Genomic DNA, 22,486 nt, shown 5'->3' on the forward strand with positions numbered 1-22,486 from the left:
TTTAGAAAGTCTCCTCACAGAAGAACCCAATTAAACTCACATAATTAGTCTGCATATTTAGATGAGCTACAGGTAAAACAGAGCCCTTTCTCCTTCTATGAAAACGGAGTAAAAGCCTGAAATAATCCCCTAAAAGGTTCTTATCCCCATACCAGTATTATAAAGCAGTTTCACCATATTTATTTTAATCAGTATAAGAGCAGGACTTGTGGAAAATAAGACATTTATATATTTTTTTAAATGATTAAGAAGTTCTGATAAAACCTATTTGGGAGAGTGTGTTCTGCTAGAGGACAGAGAGGGTACAGAAATTGCCAAGTTAGACCATCCATTTTCTTGCTAGTGCCCCCACTGACTTAGCTCTGATAGTGATTGGTTTGTAGTGGATTGTTATAATATTCTCCAAAATATATTCAGAGACAGTCTAAGTGACTGTGGAATGCCTCAAGGGTGGTAGAAATCAAATAGAAATAACTACTGACTCAAGTCTTGAGTGATGACGGAGGTGCATTTTAAGTACCATGGAAATCTTACTGGGAGGGCCCATTTTCCCACCCTGGCAACGGAGGTTGACACCACCTCAGATAAGTATTCCAACCTATACATGTATGTGGGCTTATTCCTGAGCCTCCTGGCCATTCTCCTCATCCTGCTCTTCACAATGCTTCTTCGGCTGAAGCATGTCATCTCGCCCATTACCTCTGAGAGCACAGAAAGTGTTCCTCAATTCACAGATGTAGAGATGCAGAGCCGAATCCCCACCCCTTAAAGGCAGGATGAAGGTGAGCTTTAGTGGATCTCAATGAATCCTTTTATGTTGATGCCCAGGAAAGCTTACTTTGTTGCATATAGCTTCCCATGTGAGGAATCCACAAATTGTTGGTTTTAACTAGGTAGGGTGTTTTCTTTGTGTAATTCTTTGTCTTGACTCTGCTTGTGGGGTATCAAAGAGGTTTAAGACTCATTCTCTGCCAGGAATATAAGAAATGACAGCTGGTTGGGAGGGCAGGTTTCCATGGTAACCAAAGAGAGCCTGGTCCTTGAACAAACCTCAGACCACAGAAATTCATATGCAGCTGTTGTAAAAAAGCGCAGGATCCCTGGAAGCTCCAAGAACAAGCAAAGAGAATTTGCCTTCAATAGGTCTGATTGTTAAAGGAGGGTGCCCCAAGAAAAGGACAAGTTTTAATTTAGCAGGTCGACCCTAAAGAATCACCTCTGCTGACAAGAAGCTAAATCAGTGAGGTTAATGGAAGGGATCACTAACTCTTTCCCAAAAAAGCAGTGATTTGATCATCTTGGGCCATCGAGTTTGTCCCAAATAAAAGAAGAGATTTAAAGAAACTGTTTCAGTTTAAAGAGCAAGTTTGCAGAAAGAAGTTCCTAGTAAACAAACTCATCTAGAGAGGAAGATGTGCATTTTATATCTGTGTTTTACTATTATTGGACTTTTAAAAATTCAGATAATGATAGATGTATTATAAAAATCTGGAATGAAAAGCTGCCCCCAAACCAAGGGAAAAATAAGTCTAAATGTTCTCATGACAGTGAACTCTTCATTATATGTATCACTTCTTTGCCTTTTTCTCCCTCCCCATCATGCTCCAGGATTGAGTTGTTCACAAATATGAGCTTTGTTTAAAGGGGGCCATGGCAAGGAAGACTCAGCCATTCTTTAAAGCAGAAACAAAATAATTTTGGTATTCTATGGCCGAATGAGTGTGGCTATGGACAAAACATTCATGCCTTCTGGGTCCTGGGTTTTTCTTTCTGAAAAATGATCAGAGAGCTATTTAGTCATCACTAGACTCATTTTAGATCTGAGTATGAGAAGAACAAAGGGAGAGAAAGGAAGAATTACTAAACAACAACCTCCAACAAATTCTTGAGATAAATATCCTCATGTCACATTTGTCTCTTCCCAGAAAAAGCTTCTTTCTTTCTGATCCCTGCCAAAAGATGAAGTGTTTCACTTATTGCCTATAAGAAAAATATATTTTGAAAAATTCCATTCTCACAAGTAGCCTCAGTATGCCAGTAGTAAAGAGAAATTTTGATTTTTAAAATTAACTTTCTAAAGGGGAACCAAAGGAGATAAATACCGTTTCCAAATTAGAAATTAGAAAGTTGATTATATTCTTGCCACCAAGAACTAATACACTTGTGTTAAGTTCTACCTACTTAAAAAAATATATATTGGTTCTCCCTTGCACCTAAAAGGTGGTCTTCAAATTGCACAGGTGATCACTCAGGAACTTCAGTGGTGGTAATAGAGAAACAGAATGGATGTTACCTCAAATGCCACCTCCATGAGATACGTAGCTCTCTATAGTCTGTAACCAATTTAGACTGGCCCCTTTACTCTGATCTAAATCTAGTTAGGTGGTGAAATTCCCAAATGCTTTCCACTTTTATACACGGTAATTTGCCAATGCTCCCCTCTCAAAGGGGCTGCAAAGCATGAAATCCCCACATGAAGCTCTAAACTTAGCAGTAAGGCTGACTCTGTCACACCTGTTACAACAGCACCTTGGAAGAGATGGAAGCTGCATTCTGCACCATTCAGAACAGATTAACAGGTAGGCTAAGACTTGGCTAAGGCATACAATTCCCTTTTGGCTTTATATTTTCCAAAACACAAAGTTACTCATTATTACATCTTTGTGGTTTAAGTTTTGTTTTTATTCAACACCCAGACTCCATGGACCCTTTAAAAGTTAAGCTCCTGGCAACCATACATGGATTTCATCAAAGGCTGAAAATCTACCCAAAAATTTCTTAAGGATACACATCTCCCCTCACTCCAGGCTCTCCCTTTTGTGCTCACAGTATTTGAATGCACTTTACAGTCAGGAAATCAGTGGCTGGATAAATGAAGGAACTGATTACAGTTTCAACAACAGTGAATAGCAAGATACTCATGGCTTGTTGCTGAATCTGACAGGGTCACAGACTGCAAATCTCTTCCCTGCACACCTCCCCAACCCAAATCTCATGAGATTAAGATTGTTCTTTAATCACTAATTTAGATCAAGATTCCTAATTTACGATCAAGTTACTCACCTGGAAAACAACCATCCTCTTTCATCACAACTACCCCATGGGATCCAGATCTTCACTGAGCATTAACCAAAGAACACGGCACTGATTACACTAAAATAGCAGCATAACCCTCCACAATTTACAGTGATAACATAAATAGAGATGCATTTAAGCAGAAGTTTCATTATGGTGATTCACATGGTGTTTAATCTTTAGGAAAACAAACAATGTTTTCATCATAGCAAATACTATAAAGAATATTTCCATTTATATTCAATTATATTACATTCCCAATTATTTATATCAACATATATTATGGCTCAAAGAGGCACCTAGAGCAACCAATGTGCACAATTTGAATTTATATATCTATCCAAAATGCTGACTTGGTAACCCCCTCCCCACTCCCCACAAAAGAAAAAAAGTTTTTAGCCAAAATGTGTATAAACAGGTAGGTTATTTATTTGTAGGTGTACTCTGAATTAAGCAATCATGATATAGTAAAATCTGGATTTATAAAAAGATGAAAAAATGATAACTCACTTTTTATTACGGTGGACCATATGCAATTAACATTTTTGTAGGACAAAAATGGTCAAATAGCAGCAATTTCATACAGTGCAACCTAATTAAAAATCTCAATACATGAATTCTTTAAATAGTAAATTCTCCTAATATGGTTATAAAACATATTTCTAAAAGTGTACTTTGCATGTGTTCCAGAAACATGAGTTGTATAAAACAAGGTATATTATAAAAGACTTATATATTATGTATTAGTCATGAAATGTTAAAGTTAACCAAGTAAGGACAGATTCATCCAGCCTAAACTTTCCATCCATGCCAAATCTGAAGCTTTGGACTCATAATTGAGTTTGACCGCTGTCAATCTGGATCACTGTACTTGCTAAGTAGGTATAAGGGATCCATTTAGTACTATCTCAAATGGTTATATTTAGTAATACATTTTATTCACCTGCATTTGTACAAACAACTTTTTTAACAAAATGAAAAATTGTGTGGAAGAAACGTTGGATTTCTTTTGTTTGAAATCATTCATATTTGAAATATATTAATATTGTATAAAACAGAAATATATTTTAATTAATATTTAGCATGTAATTTTTGATTCCTGGAAAATAAATGCTGACTGATTTGCTGATAACAAATATTTATTATCTGAAGGATGTAGTGAGCATCAGTCTTTTCATCCCAATATAAATTGTTTCAACTGCAAATTTGTGAGATTTATAATTTTGAGATCTCATTATCTTTTCTTATTCCCTAACCTCCCAGATTTTATTTTCTCTTCAATTACAAACTTATTTGTGCATTAGTTTCTTTGTTTGCTTATTTAGTAGTAAAATGTGAAAAAAATAAATAATGAGTACCAGCTGTCAATGAGGGTGATCCGAAGCAAGAGTGAGATGACATCTAAAGTGCCAATATCTTTTGACATTTCCCTCAGTAGGATATTTTTAAACGTATCCTCCCATTTGTACTTTGCTCATTTAATCTTCACAGCAGCCTTGTGATTAATGAGTAGAGGTACTATGATACTGCTTTACAAATGAGGACATGGGCACAGAGAGATTAGTGAGGCATTCATGGTTACACAGAAGCAGAGTCAAGCTTACACCATAAGTCTTTGGACTCATAGGTTAGTACTTAGCTTACTGAACATTGAATAGGTATTTAAAAGCTATCCATTCTATAACACTCCAAGTTCTGCAAACCACAATGGAACTCGAGGGATAGTTTCCTCCCTGTGTCCAACAATTCAAAACAAATAGGCAAAACTCAGACATCTTTTAAAATAACTTTATAGCTGCAGCAACACACATTAACAGATTGTGGAAAAGTTTACACAAAAGTGGATCCCACAGCTTTAATTGACCCTGATGAAGAAAAGAGGCAGAAATATGGATAGATTATCACCCACAATGCAGATTCCAATCCTATGTTCATTTGATTAAATTTTCAGTCAATGCTCATTCTCCATATGCATGATTATCTCCACCCCCAACCCTGAAATGAGAACATCTCTTCTAAGGTAAAAATGGTGTTTTTATTTAAAATTGTATAGTGTTTTGAGTGCACACAGCAATTCCATTTTTGCTTTGATGCTATGATGTTAAAAGTGAGAGAATTACTCAATAGAGAAACTCCCTCTAGAACAAAGAATGAATTGTTATACTTGTAGAAAAGGAGATAAAAATATGGAATATATGTAGGGTAGGAAACGGAAATAAATATAGGTGAGAAAATTTTGAAAAATAATTTGAGCAATTCCAGGTATTTCAATTCACTTTCACATCAAATGTATTGATTGAATCATGCATATACATAGAGGAGAAGAAGAGAAACATTATACAGGGTACTGGGGGAGGCCCTGAGGGGATATAAAGTTTGCAATCAGAAAGTTTACAACCTGGCAAAGATGAATAAGTACCTAAATTTGTTCATTTATTCATTCATTCATTCAACAAATGTTTATTGAGCATCTACTCTATGCAAGCAGTGAAGACAAGATACAGTCTATGCTCTGGTAAAGGTTATAGCTTTCTGGGACAGATGACAAAACAGCAAGATAATTACAAGAATTCTGCACTATAAAGGAGTATATGATGCTTGGGTTCATATAAAGTAAAGGGTACAGGACTGCCTAACCTGGCCTAGACAGTCAGGGAAGACTTTACTGAGTAAATTATATCTAAGCTAAAATATAATGGATGAATAAAAGGAGAGAGTAGGGCAGCAAGCATTCCATAGAAAGAACAGCATGTACAAAGGTTCTTAGGTCAAATAAACTTGGAATACTTAAGGAAGCACAATGAGTGATGGGGAGAAGGCCCCAGAAGGCTGGAAAGTTGGCAGGGACCAGAAAACGCAGGACCTCAAGGACAGTGTTATGAATTTTTAACTTTATTGTAAGTATTGCGATGAGAACCTTGGCAGCAGTATTGAGGATGAATTGAAGAGGGGTAAGAGTGGATGCAGGGATACCAGATGAGAGGCTATGGCAGTGGCACAAGAAAAATACAATAATGCTTTAGACTTATCACTCATCGTGTGGTAGGAGGTAAAGATAGAGAAATGAAGAGCTTTGAGATAGATCTGGATGATAAAATCAGCATTACTTGGTGAAGAATTGGATAAGTGGGGTGAGTGAGAAAGATGAGTCTAGAATGACTTACAGTATTCTGGTTTGAACAAGGGCCTGGTGGCTTTGCTCACTGAAATAGGGAATGCTGGAAGAAAATCTGGTTCAATGGGGGAGATAAATTTGGTTTTGGACATGTTTAGTTTTAAGTGCCTTTGAGACATACAAGTGGAGATGTTGAGTAGGCAGTTGAATATATGGGTCTGGAACTCAGAAGAGAGTTTGTCCTGGAGACATAAATTTAGGAGGTATTAGTGAATGAGATTGCCTAAGAAAGGATTGTGGAGTATATTGGGTGATAATAATGTAACATAGAATATGCATCAGTATGCCCCTCCCCCATTTTTGGAGGGTTAGTGTCTTAGTTTGCCTGAGCTGCCAGCACAAATACCACAAACTGGTTTTAACAACAGGAACTTAATAGCTCACATTTTTGAGGCTGCAAGAAATCCAAATTCAAAATATCAGCAAGGTTTGCTTTCTTCCAGAGTCTGTACATTCTGGTGTTAGTTGCCAGTAATCCTTGGGGTTCCTTGGTTTATATATCCAGTCCCATCACGTGGCACTGTTCACTCCTTTCTTACTTCTGTGACTTCCAGTTCCTCTCAAGAAGGTCTCCAAAAACCTGGATTAAAGCCCATCTGATTCAATTAGTCCCACCTTCACTAAAAATAGCATTTTCTAAAGGAACTATTTCTCACCCACAGGAATAGATTAAGAATAAGAATATGTGTATGTTGGGGTGCATAATTCAACCTACCACAAGTTAATCTCTTGTCAAGCTAGTTGGTTTCGAAAGAAAATTAGGTTTAAGGGCCCTCAAACTAAAGAAGATTGTCCAGAGATACTTGGGAGCATGAAAAGTGGAGAAGTGAAACAGAGCCAGCGTCCTTTGGGGAGAAGTAAGACTCCAAGCTGGAGAGACTAAGACATTAAGCACAAAAGATAGGAGCAGGGCCATATGGGTAAGAAGAAAAGAGCCAATAATTAGAAGCCAGGGATTAATGGAATTGTTCAGATCAGGAATAGTACAAAGAGGTTCCTGAGAGATTGCAGTGATCAGGGCTGAGTTATCAAACACAGGGGTGTAGTTATATTCATCAAGGTCCTAGAAGGAAACAGATGGAACCCTCAAAAGGAGTAAGTGAAGAAAGGGTCTATTTACAAAGGAGTAGGTAGGATTAAGGGTAACCACGAGGGATGGAGAAGCACCCAGGGACTAGTAACAATAGAAAGTGATTACCACTCCTAGGCTTGAATGGGTAAGGTGATAGAGCCTTGATTGGAATCTGACATACCCTGGAGCCAAGAAAAATAAGTGGTCTGATAATCTGTGGCCTTAGGTAGAGAAAAAAGCCAGGAGGAGGGTGGAGGATTAAAAATACCCCAAAATATTCTCCTCCACCCCACCCCCATGCGTCCCATTGATTGAACCCAATTGGAAACCAGAGGGAAAGCAAGCCTAGGTGTTGCTGTCTACACAGATCAGCCTCTTAGGACAAAGAGTATGGTGGCTTGAGAGTAGATTTGGAGAAGAAAACAGAGTGTTTCCAGAACAGAAATAAATAGGCATGTTGGGATGGCTTAAAGGTCAGACTTAGACTTAAGGTTTACTTAATATGATTTTATAACAGAAGAGATGAAACATGCTACAGGTTTTCAAAGGAGGTATATCAGTCAGAGTCAAGTTAAAAAAAAAAACAGTTTACTTCAAACAGAAGCAATTTAATACAAGAAATTGTTAACACGTGGTGGAAGACAAATAGGGGATAGTGAAGCAACATAGCTATAGATCAGCAAGAGCAGAAAGCTACCACCACTCCTAGGGCTTGAAAAACAATGGAAGGAGGTGATATTACCAAAGCCCAAGAACTGGGGTCCTCTTTGGTCTCTAGAATCATGGAGCAGCCTGCCCGGAAGGATCTGAGACCGACCACAGAAAGGGCTTCTTGATGGAATTTGGAATCTCAATGGAAATGGCTATATGGCAGGAGCTAGAGCCATGGAGGAGAATGATTTTTTTGAGCCATTTTTGATAAAGCATGCTGTGATTGATTGATTAGTGATGTCTTTTATGGTGGAAAGGATAATGGAGCATACATGACACATATCTTTCATTATGGACGTAGATATATTTCTCTATATCATGTCCGTATAGTGTGGGGATATAAAGTATTAGTTTAAGAGCTGGGGACAAAGTTCCTCTTAGATGGAAAACTGTCTTTATCTGGCAAAATGCTAAAATAGGGCATTTTATTTGCGGAAAGCTAGCCTCCAGGTTATTCCTGGGTTAGGACGGAAGTAAGAAAAAGATGGGTAAATTGTGACACATAAGAAATGAACAGTAATTTGAATGATCCAAAGATGTGAGGTAAAAAATACAAAATAGACAGAGTGGGGGGACCCATCAACACAGCAGGACGCTGGAGGCCAAGCAGAAATGATAACCAGTGAAGACTCTTCCCTCCGAAGAATTTTGAACAAGACCAATGGTCAATGTTCAATTTTAAGATTTTTGCTGTGGTATCCTAAAATATAATCTTCCTCCATGTCCCTAACCCTTCATTACAGTCTGCAACCTACAGAGCCTGGATGTAGCAGTGTTTGGTAAGTGAAGAAATGCTGACAGTGTCCTTCTGGGTAAAACAAAGAGCAGATATGGTAAATTTAGTGAAATTAGGAACTTCAATCCAAAGGTAAATAAGGAAAATATGACTTTCTTTTTCCCAACCTAAGATTCTAAAACTCATTAGATGCCTGGAGACAATCTAATTACACATCTAACTCTAGCCCTTCAAAATTTAACATTTCAAACCAACAGAATATCTAATATTTGTTTGCAATTCTAATATGTTTGTAGGTGATGCTGAAATCTGCTAGTTAATTCTAACATTATTTATAGTCTAGAGTTCAGACTTGTGGGTAGAGAATGTTCTGGAGAATAAAAGACATAACCTTCAAAATTTTGAAGCATTTTCATATTGAAGTGGTAGAGACTTAATTTGTGTTGTTTGACAGGATAGAACTAGGACTATCAAACAGAACATAAAGGGAGTAGGGTTTATAGAAAAATAATTTTGGTTCATTGTGTTCCTAGTAACAGACATGTTCCAAAATAGAGAAGGTTTTCTTGCAGAGAGGAATATTATTGAAACAGTTCAAGCAGAGGCTGGATGACCATATCGATCAGGGATGATGATGATAATAATAATAATCACTCACATTTTGAAGACTTGTTTAAGCTCTATGCTTAATATTCTGTATGCATTCTTATTTATACTTCATAAAAGCCTATGAAGTAGTTATTATTATTTCCCCACTTTACCTATGGAAAGATTTGGGATTAAATAACTTCCCTAGATCACATAGCTAATGAATGGCACAGAACTAGGATTCTAACCCATAGCTGACTGACTCCAAAAGCATATGCTACCATTATGCTATACTGCCTCCCTAATGAAGTAAACATGGTTCATTATTTGGTTAAGAGGATAAATCAGATGATCTGAGGGACTTCTAAGATTGTGTTTGTGTGTGCCTATGAGTGTGTGTCTATTTGTGCATAGAACACTAGGAAAGAAACTCTTTAAGCCATGGAACACCTGAGAAAAAAGATGGCCCTCTCAACAGAAAAATAAATAAATAAATAAATTGAAACCAATACAAACTGAAAGGTGGTTTATAAAATTTTGGTTGACAAGACATGTGAAACGACCAAGTCCTATAAAGTTGACCAAGGTAGAGCTAGGTAGCCAGGAAGCTGTGACTAAAATGTAATGAAAGTTAACTACCACAAATGTAAAGTAGCTGGAGAATCTGTGATGCTAAATCAGAAAGACAGAGAGCTACATAGTATATAAAAAGAGATAAAGAATTTATCACTGTTTATTAAGAAGCAGTGCTATTTTTAAATTATGAATTATTTAAGCCTACTGAAAAGTGCAAATAAATATTAGGGAAAAAAAGCATTTTACCTGTGTACCCATTGCCAAGCTTTGACAAGTCTTAACATTTTGCCATATTTGCTTCAGATTTTTAAAGAGTAATAAAAGTAGAGTTGAAGCCACTGTGTACTTGCCTTGATCCTACTCCTCTGCCCTAGAGTTAACTACTGAGAATGAAAACCATCTACCACCACTCTCAGCATGGACGCTGATCAGTGAAACTACATATCTCCCCATATACCTTATTGTCTATATTAATGTGACTTTACTAGACCTGGAGACTCTTGTCCAGGCAAATGGCTCAATTGTTCATTACAGGGAACTTTCCAAAAGACTCATCAACTCTGCAACGGAGAGTGCTCAACAGACTATTTGTGCCCTAAGACTCTCCAAATCCCTTGCCTCAAGGGATTCCACCAATCCTGGAATGTTGTATTATGATCCTTACCCAATCCTAATCAAGTTCCCACACTGAAAGACGTGACTTTAACCAAACTTCCAAATCTCACTAAATTCCAACCTTGTCTTCCTGCCTCTAAGACTAACAAAGCTTTTCAGAGGTATTGTTCTCCCTTACCACAGGTAAGCAAAAAACTCAGCTTTGTCATATCAACAAGGTTGTGTTAATGATATTTGAGGAGCCAACATTTGACACTATTATTCTGAACTTGACATTTATCATAAAATGTATGTACATATCCTTTTGCAACTTATTTTAATGATACTTATTAGGCATGTGATTTTTTTTCATTCATTTTCACTATTGTTTTCCATTGTATAAATATACCACAATTGTTTTATCCATTTTCCTGAATGGGCATTTTGTCTATTAATAGAACTATACCATCTTTCTTTTGGTTATTCGTCACTGGGTATAATAGACAAAAAGTTTCCAACATTAATGAAAACTATAAACCCACAGATCCAAGAAGCTCGATGCACCCCAAGCCCAAGAAGCATGAAGAAAATTACACCAAGGTATATCATAGCCAAATAGCTCAAAACCATGATAAAAAGAACATCTCAAAAGCAGCCAGATCTATTACATATAGAGGAACTAAGATAATGGTACATTTGATTTCTCATCAGAAACAATGTCACTGAGAAGACAGTAGACATCTCTAAATGTCTGAAAGTAAAAAAATTTCAACCTAAAATTCTCTGTCATCATATATTTCACAAATGAAATAAAGTTGTTTTCAAACATACAAAAGCTGAAAGAAATCATCACCAACAGACCTGCACTGCAAGAAATACTAAAGGACATCTTTCAGACATAGGAAAATGATACCACATGGAAATATAGTTTTACACAAAGGAATGAAAAGCCCTAGAATTGGAACCTATATGGGTAAATACATAAGATTTTCTTTCTTATTTAAACCTCTTTAAGATACTGTTTAAACAAAAATAATATGTATTATGTGGTTTCTAACATATTTAAAAGGAAAAGATATGAAACTATAGTGTAAAGGCTGGGAAGGGAGATGGGAATATTTAATAATAGTTGTATATTTACAATTTGATAAGTTTTAGTTCTCTTGCTTCAGGCATTTTACAAAGTATTTTTCATTATAATGAGTTTTTGAAATCATTTTTAATATGTATTTTGTTTTTACATGTAGAAATGATCCATTTTCAAAATGTTTCTGGTAGAAATGACCATTTTGTTTCGAACGTAGAGAAGTGGTATTTTTTTCCTCCACTCATGTTTATTCTTTATGCTAGAATAGATATTTGCACAACTGTGTATCAACCACAAGAAGTCACTTGTTTACCACTTCCTCACTGTGAGGGGCTTGTATTTGACAATCATGTTCACAGCCTAATTGAGTGGCTTTAAGGAAAGCCACAAATAGTACAAATCTCATTGTGCTGTCAGCACCTTCACTGCCATAAAAAAATACACACGAGTATGTGCATGCCACACTTTAGGTCAATAAATTGAATTGGCAAATTAGAGAATGTCCTTTTTTTGTTTAAGGTATAAATTTACATATAGTAAAACTTACCCTTTTTATATATAGTTCTGAGATATTTGACAAATGCATTCAATTGTAGAACTACCATCCCAATCAAGATATAGCACATTTCCGTCACCTCCTAAAGTTCCGTCATGCTACTCTGCAGTCAATCCCCGTCCTCCCATCCTAAGCCCCTGGCAAGCCTTGATCTGTTCTCTTTACCAATAGTTTTGCCTTTTTCAGAATGTCATACAGGTGTAATCAGACAGTATGTCAATTTTTAAATTGGCTTTTTTCACTTAAGATAATGCATTTGAGGTTCATACATGTTTCTGTCACATTTTTTTTATTTCTGTGATTATAATTTTAATTTCTAAGAGCTCTTTCTCATTCTCCGACCTTAATTGTAGCATGCTGTTCTTGTTGCATGGATTCACTATCTTGTCATCCTTCCAAGGATGTTAATGACAGTTTAGTTGGCATTTATTTCTTCTGCACTTGTTGCTTCTCTATTTCCTCTGAGTTCCTTTTCCTATTTGTTTTGGTCTCTTTCTCTCTAATATTGGAGGTTTTCCTCAATTGTATGGTGATCCTTGGCTGCAAGTTCATATTTAAGAACGAGACACTGAAAAACTAATGAAAAACTAAGCTCTGTGTGTATATGTGGGGCTTGTTTACTGGTGTCACTGTAGGGTGATCAGACATCAGTCCAATCTCTCTAGCATGACACTTGTTTATGCTAGATCTGGTCTTGCTCTGCTCCGTCCTCATCCCCTACAACTTTCCCTTTCACAAATCACTCCAACAAGATCACATCTTGCTCCCTCTGCCTGGAAAGGCTTTCCACCTCTGTGTCCTCAGTGTACTGCCATTCACCTTCAAAACTCAGCTTGATCTATCCCCCATTATCTGTTCTGTTACTTTCCTTGATTCTTCCCCCCACAACACAGTAATTACTATCTCTTCTATGTGACTTTGATACGTATAATTGCTTATATTCTGCATTTAATCACTGCTTTGCAATTCATTCATTTGCATACCCATTAGCTCCTTGAGGGAAGACATTCATCTCCACCCCTTTATGACTAGCACAGATCTTGGCACATAGTAGATGGTCAGTAATACTGGATGACGGCATAAGAGTAGCATATTCTGCCTATCATACTGTGCTTCCTCTGATGCTTACAGCTGGATTTGCTCAGTGGGAATGTCTAACCCTGTAGTCTGGTCCACCTACTCTGTTCCAACCAGGGAAGTTAATCATGGTCACCCCCAACTGGGTTCTAAAATATATTAAAGACCTATGTGAACATTTTAGTTATCATTTCTGAAAGAAAGTGGATGCTAGTATAATAGCTGGGAGGTGTCTTTTAATAAACAGATTGTTTACTTATATCATCTAAATATGATACTAACACTGTTCTTTATGGTCTTCATTTACTTATCAAAACTTTTTCTCATTGTTCCTCAAGGTTGAATTCTGAACGTTTCTGATTTAGTGGAGCCTAAGTTGGTGAGATTTTTCTATACATGTGGAAAATAGGGATAATCATATTACATTTGGAAGAATTCAAATGTTTCCTGCTAGTATATGCTCCTAGAACCACTTTATGATCATTTTCATTTGCTAGTAGAAATTTGGGTTTTAACGTCTTTCTATTTGTTTTTAATTATAATTTCTCATTCTGCTTGGTTATTTATTAAACTGTATATGTACTATTGTGGTAGGTTGTTATGGAAATAGTGGCAGTGTCACAAACTCAGTATTATAGCACAAATTTGAAGGTAAAAAACTGAAAATGTAGATAATGAAGAAATACACTCTTTCTTACATTCACATACATTTGATAATTAAGGAACAAACCCTATGAAAAATTTTTAAAGCAAAATTTAAATATATTGATGACTATTGCATTAGACTTTAATGGAAGGAAACTTTTTAATGACAGTGTTAGTGAGCAAGGGCTCTTTGCCTGATTCTCATAGAAGTCAATACTATGACACCAGGATTTTGAGGGAAGAAGAGTTTATTGTGGGGCAGTCACACAAGGAGATAGGAGTTAAAACTCAAATCTGTCTCCCTGAGTCTATAGAGTTTAGGGTTTTCATAAGGTTTAAACAAAGGGAGGTGGATATAGTGATGTTTAATGCTTTGGTTACATTTAATAGGGAGTATGGAAGCGCAGGCCCAAGAAGCCCTTGACAACTGATAAAAGCTAGCTGTTGTAAGAACAAATGGGTTGTAAGTTGGGGCTGTAAAGAAGGGTAACCATCTGGAAATCAAAGGAATATAAATAAGCTAAACAAACGGGCTGTTAGTTAGGGACTAAGAAAGGTAAGCATTTGGCTACAGCAATGTTAAAAATTGCTCAATTAACATAAAATAGCAATCACAATAACAAGTAAAGGAATGGGAATAAGCTAAAATAACAATGACAATTACAAGTAAAACAATTGTAGTCAGCAGTTACAACTAATTTCATTTATATTGGTTTCATGTATATAATCAATCTAAATAAGGTAGTTACACAGTAAAGACTAATGTGATAATGTTGAAAGTCTGAAATGTGGCAATTGAATATGCATCAATTGCTTTTCATATGTAAATGCCACTACTAACTGAGCATTATTATTCCCTGTATTTCTATATAACACTGTGGTTACTAGGAATACCAAGATAGAATAAGGTGAGAAAAGTTCCCTATGTTGTATTTGCAAATTTACAAGAAACAACAAAATCTACATTTGAATCATAGTGATATTGTTCAAAAGCAGTGGGCTCTCTGCCAGATGGGCTCAAATGACTAATTCCTGAGACACCAGGGTTTCAAAGGGAGAAAGAGTTTATTGCTCAGTGCGAAGCAGGAGATCAGATGGCCTCTTGGCCTAAAAATCTGTCTCCCCAAACTGCAGTAACACTGATAGTATCAAAAGATGGGCAGGCTTTAGGATAATGAGTGCAAGAGCTTGAGGTGACAAAGTTAGAGATGATCTAATTATTGAGCATGTGCAGATTAATTACATGCTTAGTCACAGAACCTGTGTAAGAAAATGTCAGCCTTAATATAATGGTAGGTATGATTTTTAGTATTATAATGAGGTATAGGTCACTTACAGGTTAAAGTTTAAGCCATGGCACATGTCATGCAGGACAATTTTGGTTAGATCCGGCTCTGTCTAGCAGGAAAGTTTTGGAATTAGGGTGGGTTACTTCTGGGCTGACTCAAGTCCCTTCATTAATAAACATTAGGGGCTGCCTTTAGTGATCAAAAGACTTTAAAGTTGAAAAACAGGATAAGGGGGTACAAGTGGGGGTCAGTCACAAGGTTTTTGCAATCACAAGATCAAGGCTATATAGTTATACAATCATTATCAAAGATCAAGGCAGCTGGATTATAGTTCAGTAATTTCAGCTATTCCCTTCTGGCTATTCTAATATACTAGTAAGTAAAAAAAGAAATTTCTATATAATGATTCAGTAATCATAATCATTTGTTAAATCCTCACTTCTTGGTTACAATGGCAGAAGAGCTTCCTTACCAAGACACTTAACAAATAGTTTAGGATGAGAATGCAATCAACACACTTGTATCTAATCTCCAGTTCAGCTATAATTCTCTGGAGGTTATTGATCCACTTCCTTTTTTCCCCAGAGTGATTGATCCACTTCCTTTTTTCCCTGGAGTGAAATTCACAAGGTAGTTGTGTGTTTTTAACTCTGGATTCAAATGAATGTAAATATCTGTATCTTTTCATATCCAGTGGTAACATCTAGCCATTTTGCCTAGAACAATTATACCAATGAGTAGGTCAGTTTATCCCTGGGGGAAAATGTATATTTGCAAAGTGTTATGCATTTCTTTTACTCAAGTATCAAGAGAGTGGGGAAAGGAATAGAATAGATGATGCACCCTAATTAGAAACTCAGCCTAGTGGCCTAGCATCTGTGGAAATGGAATGGTTAATGACTACACCAACCACTTTGACTTACTTGAGCTCCCACATTATCCAGGGGAGGACTGAGTCAACTGAGAATCCAATGAGGCAGCTCCAGCTTGAAATACTCATGATCCCTGGCATGTCCAGGACATTTCTGCAACTACAGCAACCACAAGAGCAGAAGGAACCAGTTTAAGCTAGCCACAAAAAAAAGTTCGCTAACAAACATCCTGCTTCAGTAATATCTGAACTGTCCAGGCCAAGGACACTCTACTCCACCATGGTATCTGAATTCACCAGCTGTGTCCAAGGATACTCTACCCAGAGACCACTCCCAGCATTGCCCAACCACCCTCCCAAAGCAGCCCAGGTCCCAGATAGCCCATATAAGCTGCTCCTTAAGTCCCAACCCTTGAACAGGTGCTACTTTATAGTTCTGCTCCTCATGCACGTTTTATCTTGCTCAATAAAACTTCATTCTTGCTAGTTATTTATTTCATTGACACATGCAAAACAGTTCTTTTCAATTTATTTAGCAGAGTCCGTCAGCAATATTCGCTTAAGTCTGTCTGGATGTATAATCCTCTAATAAGCACGGTGGAAAGAGAACTTGGCTAGGCACAATTCTTAACATCATGTAGCATATGTAATCTGCATAGGGAAACATGATTTAATGGAGGTGCATAAAGGCATTCACAAAGATTTTCTCCATTTTAGCAATGGTAACACCATTTACTTAGGTCAAAATTTAGGAGATGTTTGTGACTACTCTCTCTTACCTTGCTTGAAACCATCAACAAATTCTGTTGTCTCTACCTTCCAAATCCGCCACTTCTGACCACCTCAAAACTATGGAAATAGCTTCATAGGTGAGTTTCTTCTTTTTACTCTTGTTTCTCTATGGTCTCTATAATCCATATAATAGCCAAAGTGAACTTTTAAAACTATAAATCAGCTCACATCACTCTCCTGCTGAGATTCCTCCAAAGGTTCTTATTACAATGGAATAAAACCAAACTCATTACCATGGATTTCAAGGCCTCACCGAATCTCCTCTCTACAAATTTCTCTAAACTCGTCTCCCAACATTTTCTCCTCCCTCCACTCCAGCCATGCTAGCCTTCCTGCTAGTGAATTCAAACATGTTAACAGTCATCTATGCCTCATGGTCCTGGCATTTTCTGTTCCATTTGCCTGGAACACACTTCCCTTTGCATGGCTTGCTCGCTAACTGAATTCAGGTCTTTGTTCCAAATTGACCTCATCAGAGAAGTCCCTCCCCAAAATAATATCTAAAATATTATTCTCAAAACAATTGGTACTAATTGGTTATGTTCAAAGAAATATATATTGGCCAGAAATATTCTACAGGCCATTCTACCCTTGCACAAAAAAGGGGTAAAACAGAACCCAGGAAAGAGGCATGGAACAGACTCTACCCTAGAGCCTTTGGAGGGAGCATTGCCCTGTGGACAGTAATTTCGGGCTTCTAGCCTCCAGAACTGTGAGAGAATAAAATTACATTGTTTAAAGAAAGAGGTGTGGGGGTGGGAGTGGGTATTAAGAAACTGGTGAGTCCATAGGACTAACACCTTCTAAGGAGTACCTTTGATAATGTTGAACCTTATCTGACCCCTGTGCTCCAGGAAGGCAGCAAATGTTGAGAACTACCCCCACCTCTTTATGTACTGGTTAACCACAAAGGACTGCTCTGCTCTTGTCTATTCCCAGATAAGACCTGTCTTCATCCTTCCCCATGACTCCCGTAAACCTCATGATGTCACCCTTTTTTGCCTACCTCCATGAAACCCCAAGCTTCCTTCCTTTTCTTCACTTTTCCCATTAATAAACATTCTTCCTATTACAATAGCCTGAATAAAAGCATCTTGTTAATTGTATGGTACAATTTTCCTTCACACCTCCCACCCACCAAACACACATTAATAAGAAAGGATTTTGTTCTTTGGCCCAAATAGATTAGCTAAGTCTACTGTCAAAACATTTGCTTTGGAGTGAAACTTTCATACAAGGTGCTTCCTAAAGTGCTCCAAAAGATGGAGCAGGGAAATTCCTGAGCTTATTGTAACAGTTTGTAGGACTGTTTTTGTGCCTTTTTTTGTAAAAAATGATTGTACTTCTGGGGTACTTGAATCTAAGACCTCTTTCACTGTAATATACCATACAGTAAGCAAAGTGATACATGAGAAAACCTATAACCCTCAACTTATAGATATTCAGACTTAACACCTGTGAATGCCAAATTGACTTAGGTCAGATTAGAGCAAAGATATTATAATAAATGGAGATCAGTTGTTAAATATTCATTATTATTAATTCAGTGTGTTCTTACAATTCCCTTTCCTATTCTCTCTTTGCCTTCTTTATAATGTGAACTGAAACCATCTACACCCACAAGGTCTTACAGTTTACATGACCATACCTTTACTATTCCATTACCCTCATCAACACAATTTTACTATTCCAAGAAACTTTTGCCCAGAAAGATAAAAGTGCCTGAAAGAACCGTAAACTCTTCAACAAAAAATAGTAACTTAACACTTTATACCCCAAGACTATCTGAACCCTTCCCCTCAAAATCCTTGCCTGCCTGATCCACTAATCCTAAACTATGATATCATGATCCTCACTTAATCATAACCAAGCCCCACCCCACTGAAAGACCCACCTTAAACCATATTTCAAAATCTCATAAATATTCTAACTTCATCCTCTCCTTTATAGGTACTACTAGGGTAGTGAGGTAGTTGAGGTAGTGTTCTCCCTTATGCAGATTTGAGTTATCAAGAGGTTGGGGAGACAGCATTTACAATAAGTTTTTATAGAATCATTTACAAGCTCAATTTCCTTATTTTCACAAAGTCTTTTGTTCTGAAACCAAGAATTATCCTTCCAAAGGGGTTTTTGGTGACTTAAGCTTCACAGTTGGAAACCATGATTCACAATGTATTAGCTTCTCCCACATCACTCTCACTCACACACATCCAGAATTACTCACTTGTAAACTCAAATTTTCTGGGACCGGTTTGGAACCTATGGAAATAGTCCAGGTGAGAGATGATGGGGACTTTGATTAAAGGAGTGGCTATGAGAAGGTGGAGAGCCTGAATTTGAGAAACATTAAGGAAATAAGATATTAAAAATATCTCATGATTAACTAGATTTAAGAGTGACAAGGAAAAATAAAAAAATTTACTGTGTTTTCTAATTTTAGAGAATGGAAGAATTAGGTGTCATTTTAAATATCAAGAATATTTCTATTTTAATTCAGCTATTTATTGAGCAGCTATGTATAGGGCACATAAAAGGAGGAAGAATGGGGGGATTAAGTGAAATGGAGGTGCTAGAATGACATGCAAGTGGATACAATTAAGAAGCAGTTGATAATATGAGCCTGAAATTCAGGGACAAGATTGAAATTGGAAAAAAATGTGAGGAGCATCAGCATAGAGTTTATTTTTCTAGCTTTGTGTGAGCATATAAAATGAGATAGAGGAGAAAGCCACAGAAGCAAGAAGCTGAAAGCAACAAAGCCCAGAAGGGAAACGAGACACCAGCAGATGTGTCTGGCCAGGTGACAGAGGAGTCCAGGATCACTGGCAGCCAGCATTCAGGAAGAAAGCATTGCCTTGATGATGGCTTGATTTGGACATTCTCATGGCCTCAAAACTGTAAGCTTATATGTATAAACAGAACTACTGCAAACCAGGACTAATAGGGACAGAAAAACGACAGATTGAGGGAAAGATTACTTCAAGGGCAAGACCATGAAGCTGAGGTCTGTACTGAAGACCTTCAGGCCAAGAGAGCAAGTTAACCCCTCTCTGCGGAAAGGGTGAGTATATTCCAGCACTTGAAGAAAGTGGGCCTTCCACCCCATAGTTCAGAAAGAATGTTACCACCTGTGCCAGTTTGAATGTATTATGTCCCCAAAATGCCATTAGCTTTGATGCAATCTTGTGTGGGCAGACGTATTAGTGTTGTTTAAATTGTAATTCTTTGAGTGTTTTCATGGAGATGCGACCCACCCAGCTGTAGGCGATAACTCTGATGAGATAATTTCCATGGAGATGTGGCCCCGCCCATTCAGCATGGGCCTCGATTAGTTTACTAGAACACTATATAAGCTCAGACAGAAGGAGCGAGCTTGCTACAGCCAAGAGGGACACTTTGAAGAACACACAGGAGCTGAGAGAGGAGCTGCAGTTTACAGAGACATTTTGGAGACAGCCTTTGAAAGCAGACTTTTTGCTCCGGAGAAGCTAAGAGAGGACAAATGCCCCAAGAGCAATTAAGAGTGACATTTTTGAGGAGCTGCAGCCTAGAGAGGAATGTCCTGGGAGAAAGCCATTCTGAAGCCAGAACTCTGGAGCGGATGCCAGCCACATGCCTTTCCAGCTAACAGAAGTTTACCAGACGCCATTGGTCATACTTCAGTGAAGGTACCCCCTTACCTTAGACACTTCATGGCCTTAAGACTGTAACTTTGTAACCAAATAAACCCCCTTTATAAAAGCCAATCCATTTCTGGTATTTTGCTTAATGGCAACATTAGCAAACCGGAACGCCACCCCAGTGTTCACAGTTGTCTGGGGGATTGTAGAAAATTTAGCTGCCAACTCAATGTTTGAAATAGGTGGAGCCTAGAGTCTGGCTGCCAACCCAGTGCCTGAAAAAGGTGGAGGCAAGAGCCCGGCCATTGCCTCAATGATTGAAGATATTGGATCCTTCACTTCAGTGTTTGGAGAGAGCATGGCTGCTGTTCAAGCCCTTGGAAGGGTGGAGCTGCCACTCCATCTGCCTGGAGGGCAAAACATCATTCCATAGATCTAATGGAGTATGCCTTGCAGGGCACTGGAATTGTTTGGAACCCATAACCCTGTTTTCCTTCCAATTTCTCCCTATAGGAATGAGATTGTTTATCCTATGTCTGTCCCTTCAATGTATATTGGAAACAGATAACTCATTCTCTAGGTTTCACATGTTCACAGCTGGAGGTGATTTGTGGCCTAGGACAGACCACACTGATGAGTGATTTGGATAAGACTTTGTACTCAGCATTGTTACTGAAGTAATTTAAGGCTTTTTGGATATTGTGCTGGAATGAATGTATTTTGTATGTGAAAGGAACATGTCTTTTTGGGGTCCAGAAGGTGGACTGTGGTGGTTTGGAATTGTATGTACCACAGAAAATCATGTTCTTAAAGCAAATCCATTCCTGTGGGGGAGGTGGGGCAAGATGGCAAAATAGAGAGGTGTGGAATTTAGTTAGTTCTCTAGTGCAACTAGTAAATAGCCAAGAATAACTAGTAAACAGTCTAGAACAATGGTTGGGGGACATCTGTGACTGGACACACAGCGTACACCAGCCTGGAATGGGTGGAATGGCTGAGATCTCAGCATAAGAACTGTAAGCGAAGTTCCCCAAACTGCAGAGCTGTGCCCCTCCCCTACCAGCATGGCAGGTTGAGCTGAAATACTTCCCTCTGGAAAAAAGAAGCTGGTTAATTGGAGTGAGAGACAGTAACTCAACCAAGCTCCAACTACAGTTTTAATTAATGAATTTGAACTACTGAATACAAGTATGAGCACAGAGAAACCCAGAGCAAATAGGAAAGGAACCTGGAGGTTTCTCCTGGCAGAGAGGAGGCAGGGATGATGGAAACAAAAAAATACATAAATAAATAAAAACAGAGGCTTTTGGAATGAGCTGAGCTCAAAATACTGAAAAAGGGCTGTATTCCAAGAAAAGGGGCACGTAGAACTGGGCACCAACTCTGGTACTTGACAGGTAACTGGGGGACTGGGAATTGGCTCTGAAAAGTGGATTTCTTTCTTTTTCCCTTTTTTTTTCCCTCTCATTCTGAAGTAGCTCATTAGAGAAACCCTTAGCATTTTCAATTGTCACTGCTGACCCAGGCAAGGGTGGAGTTAAGATAGTCAGAAAGGGCTTATCTTGCCTAGGAAAAGGGGACGGCAGGACCCAGCACAAGTGGCTGCCCTCCATCAGAGAACTCAGACCCTAGGGCACGGGGGAATTAAAAAAAAAAAAAAACAGAAACAGCTTAAGTTTGGCTTCTGACATTCTCAGCCCATGGCAGGGACAGGTTCTACTGAGAATTAAAGGCAATGCACCTCTTTACATCAGTGGGAAGCTGCTGGCTGACACGCTGCTGCACAGGATAGGAAACGCACAGCATCTAGAGGCCTCAAAGGAAAATCCAGAAAATCGCTGGGCCTCATCCTCAGGGAAACTTGATACTGATTACACCCTCTTCCTGAGACCTGGGCCCATCTGGTTTGGGAAAATCTGATTGGGGTAATTAAGGTAACCAGATGCCTAGACAACAAAAAATTACAAATCACACTAGAAAAAACAAAGATGTGGCCCAGTAAAAGGAACAAACTTACACTTC

General features: G+C 37.9%; 1 protein-coding gene across 1 annotated transcript; it reads left to right on the forward strand.

Annotated features, from left to right (window-relative positions):
* Positions 1 to 496: 496 nt before the first annotated feature.
* SERTM2 (serine rich and transmembrane domain containing 2) lies at positions 497 to 769 on the forward strand. The gene has a single exon (XM_037821067.1). It carries the CDS (start codon positions 497 to 499, stop codon positions 767 to 769), a length of 273 nt encoding a protein of 90 aa, XP_037676995.1.
* The last annotated feature ends 21,717 nt before the right edge of the window (positions 770 to 22,486 follow it).

This window comes from Choloepus didactylus, chromosome X (genome assembly GCF_015220235.1).
Source record: "Choloepus didactylus isolate mChoDid1 chromosome X, mChoDid1.pri, whole genome shotgun sequence".
Taxonomy (NCBI): Eukaryota; Metazoa; Chordata; class Mammalia; order Pilosa; family Megalonychidae; genus Choloepus; species Choloepus didactylus.